Genomic DNA, 3,329 nt, shown 5'->3' on the forward strand with positions numbered 1-3,329 from the left:
GCTCCCTCAGGGCGCCGCGCCCCGCCCCGCCCCGCGGCCGAACGCCGCCATATTGGCGCCTCCCCCCCCCCCCCCCATATATACACACAGCGCCGCCCAGCGCCGGGCGGGGGGGGGGGAAGAACTACAACCCCCAGCATGCCTCGCGGGGTAAAGGGCCTGGCGCATGCGCACTGCGCTTAGGGAGCGCACCGGCGAGGGGCTGATGGCGGAGGTGTTTGAAAACAGCCGGGGAGCCGCGGCGCGCGGACCACAGGTGGGGAGGGGGGGGGGGGGGGGGGGGGGGGGGGAGGTAACGGTCGGCAGCGGCCGTTAGCGGCCCCTCAGCGCCGCCAAGGGCGGGAAGGGCAAAAAAAGGGCTGCAAAAAACGGCAAAAACCGCGTGGTTCGCCCTCAGGGAGCCTCCCCGGTGCGACGCCGTCGCCAAAATGGGCCAAAACGGGCCGAAGCGGTCGGTTGGTGCCCTGCCCGCCCGCCTGAGGCTGCTGGAGGAGTGAGGGGGGGGCTGGCGGTGTCTGTTGTGGCAGCAGGGCGATGTTGGCCCTTCCACGGTGGCTGCTCGGTAATTGTTATGCTTCCCTTATCAGGTGTGCCTGCTGGAGTTGGCGAGGGCTCAGAAGCATGCAGAAGACGCCCAAGAGGAACAAGCAGCCCTTGCCTTGCGGGGAGCCGGCCAGCCTTCCTCCTGACAAGAGGAAAAGGGAGAGCCCCGAGGACTTCGTAGCCTTTCTGCCCCCCGAGGTCAGCTTGCAGATCTTCAGCGAGCTCGATATCCGCAGCCTGTGCAACGCCGCGATGACATGCAGGAGCTGGAATCACGCCATTGACAATAATGACTGCTTGTGGAAAAATCACTGCTTGACTGTGCGAGCTGTCTGTCAGCGAGAGATCGATTGCGATCGAGGCAATGGATACTCGTGGAAGGTAAATTTAACATGAGTGACAGTGCTGGCAACTCAGAAGCCTCTGGGATTAATAATAGAAACAAACAAATCAGTATTTCTTATTTGTCCAAGATGCTTGGGGAACCCCTGTAACACCCATGTGGCTCAGTGGTGAAATCAAACAACTGGAAACCTGGTTAAACACAAATAAGTTTCCCATTTCCTACTTTTATGTTATTTGCTACCCAGAACCACCCTTGGCCCACTCAACCTATTCTGTGTATTCTTCAAGGCCCCAGAGCTGCCCATCCCAGCAGGATGATCCAGCTGGTGTGCATAACCTCAACACTGGGGTCTGTTCATCCCATCAGAAAGTCTGAGTAGCCCTAACATGGGAGAAAGCCCAAATCCTAATACACAGGGGCAGAGGGAGAGAAAAGCACGTAGCCTGCGTGCCAGTATACGTTCTCTAGTTGTATTTCAGTGGAATAAGTCTGCTTGTGAAGAATGATTTCCTGCGGATACATTGCAGATAGCTTTGCCTCAATACATTTTGAGCAATCTGCAACCGGGAGAAAGACTCTGGGGTAGGAAAACAGGAAAGAAGGAGCTAGCAGGAGCTGGGTGAAGTTTGTCTGGAGCTCTCCCTCCCACACACACGCGCTCCTAGTTACAGCTTCTCTGAAGCAAGAGGAGCTCAACATACTGGAAGGATCTGTCACTGTTGGGTCCAGCCTACAAACTGAAGTAGATCAGGGAAGCAATGGCTACTTCTCTGAGCTATCTAAAGGGTGATCCCCACCTCAATGTAGCTGGGGCATTTTCAAGTGGGGGAACAGGGGATATGTGAGAAAGAGCAAAATAAAATATAAAAAAAAAATCTGGACTCCCACACTCGTTGCCTTGAGCAGGGAGTTGTTGCCCTCCAACTATCTTTCCTCTCTTGCACAACAGTTTCCAAAGGGCTCCCCTCTGGTTCTCTATTTTGTGTCTATTACAAATTCCCCTCCAACAAATACACTGAGCTAGCATTTTCTTGCACTAAAAGGCTGGCTGAGTAGAAGAACCAGTCCAACCTTCACTAATAGCCCAAGCAAGAGGTAGAAGTCATAAACCTAAACAGGAAGAGAAAGTGAAAGCCATTTCTTTTAAAGAGTAAGGAGGAAGATTAATTCCTGTTTAGGGTTTTCATTTCCCCATCATCTTCACCCTCTAAGAATTGAGGCAAAAAGTGACTCTCTACCCAACTTAGGATAGAAAGATGGAAGTAGACCAAAGTCTACTTGTTGGCAGCAGTACAGCTTTCTGGGCTTAGCATCCAGGTACCAGAGACATGTCCCAAATCGTTTTTCTGGCACTACTCTTCCAATGTAAAACTTACTCATATTGAATGCAGCTTGAATTGGTTTACTTCCAAGATTTTTGCTGTCTGTTTTTCCATCAGATCACATTACTAAGAAACTACTGGAAAAGCAAAGTAAAGCAAGAATGGCTGAGTGGGAAATACAGTAACATTCACTCACAAAACAACTTGCCAGAGAAAAGCATGTATCCAATGGATGTTGACACGTGGGGAGAAATCCTGGAAGCAGAACTAGAGAGATGAGAAGCCAGTACAGCTTCTTGCAACTCAAGAACCTTACATCAACAACTCATGGACAGCCAAACTGTAAATATTTTGACATTTAAATTAGTTGTGTTTGCAAGCATGTGATGAAAGCTCTGAAGAAAAAGAGATACTTTTATTTGCACTTTATTAGACTGAGTGATATGAAAAGTAAATTCTAAATAAGACTAAGTATTCAGTCGTAATTTTATGTTTGTAAATTTTATATTCTGCTGTATTGTTGAAAATGTTGAATGTACTTTCAGTTTGCACTTCTTTTGGAAAAAAACGTTTTTTAAAAAAAGTGTGTCACTCCGTGTATCGTATCAGCAGCACAACACGGCATTCCACAAAGGAAGGCTGGGGGGAGGACAAATCCAGATATTGGAAAGGAATGGGCAGCCACCTCAGCATCAGCTGATCCATCCCCAGGGGCTGCATCAAGGGACAGAGCCTTCACAAAGCTTTTCTGAGCCTGCACACGTGGAGGCGCTGGTGCTCAGCAGCACTGCATTTCTATTGCCCAGCTGTAGGAGTTCTGAATTAGGACTCACAGATTGAAGCAACAGGTAGGACTGAGGCAGCCACTTAATGCCCAGCCTTGCTGTCATTAGCTATGCATTTTTTTCACTTATATAACAATGTGATAGGGAATACAAAAACAGAATCACTTTAAACACAGTAAGACAACTTTACGATTGTAGCCAGGGTATCTCACACAGTTAAAACATTCAGAAACTTTTTTTCCTGCAGTAGGATCTCCCATCACACGAACTCTGCTTTACCAGCACTGATTTTTGTCACTGACATTAAAGATTGCTGCTAGGAAAAGATATGCC

At 49.0% G+C, this 3,329-nt stretch overlaps 1 protein-coding gene across 1 annotated transcript; it reads left to right on the forward strand.

Moving 5' to 3' along the window:
- Positions 1–194: 194 nt before the first annotated feature.
- FBXO48 (F-box protein 48) lies at positions 195–2,882 on the forward strand. Its single transcript, XM_032184870.1, has 3 exons — positions 195–256; positions 588–924; positions 2,329–2,882. The coding sequence occupies exons 2-3, from the start codon at positions 622–624 to the stop codon at positions 2,488–2,490; spliced, it is 465 nt and encodes a 154-aa protein (XP_032040761.1). The 5' UTR covers positions 195–256; positions 588–621; the 3' UTR covers positions 2,491–2,882.
- The last annotated feature ends 447 nt before the right edge of the window (positions 2,883–3,329 follow it).

This window comes from Aythya fuligula, chromosome 3 (assembly GCF_009819795.1).
Source record: "Aythya fuligula isolate bAytFul2 chromosome 3, bAytFul2.pri, whole genome shotgun sequence".
Lineage (NCBI taxonomy): Eukaryota > Metazoa > Chordata > Aves > Anseriformes > Anatidae > Aythya > Aythya fuligula.

Excerpts from the sequence above, each read along its gene's own strand:
- FBXO48 (XM_032184870.1), top strand. The coding sequence starts at position 622 with ATGCAGAAGACGCCCAAGAGGAACAAGCAGCCCTTGCCTTGCGGGGAG. Across the intron at positions 925-2,328 it reads GCAATGGATACTCGTGGAAG|ATCACATTACTAAGAAACTA; the intron begins GTAAATTTAACA and ends TTTTTCCATCAG.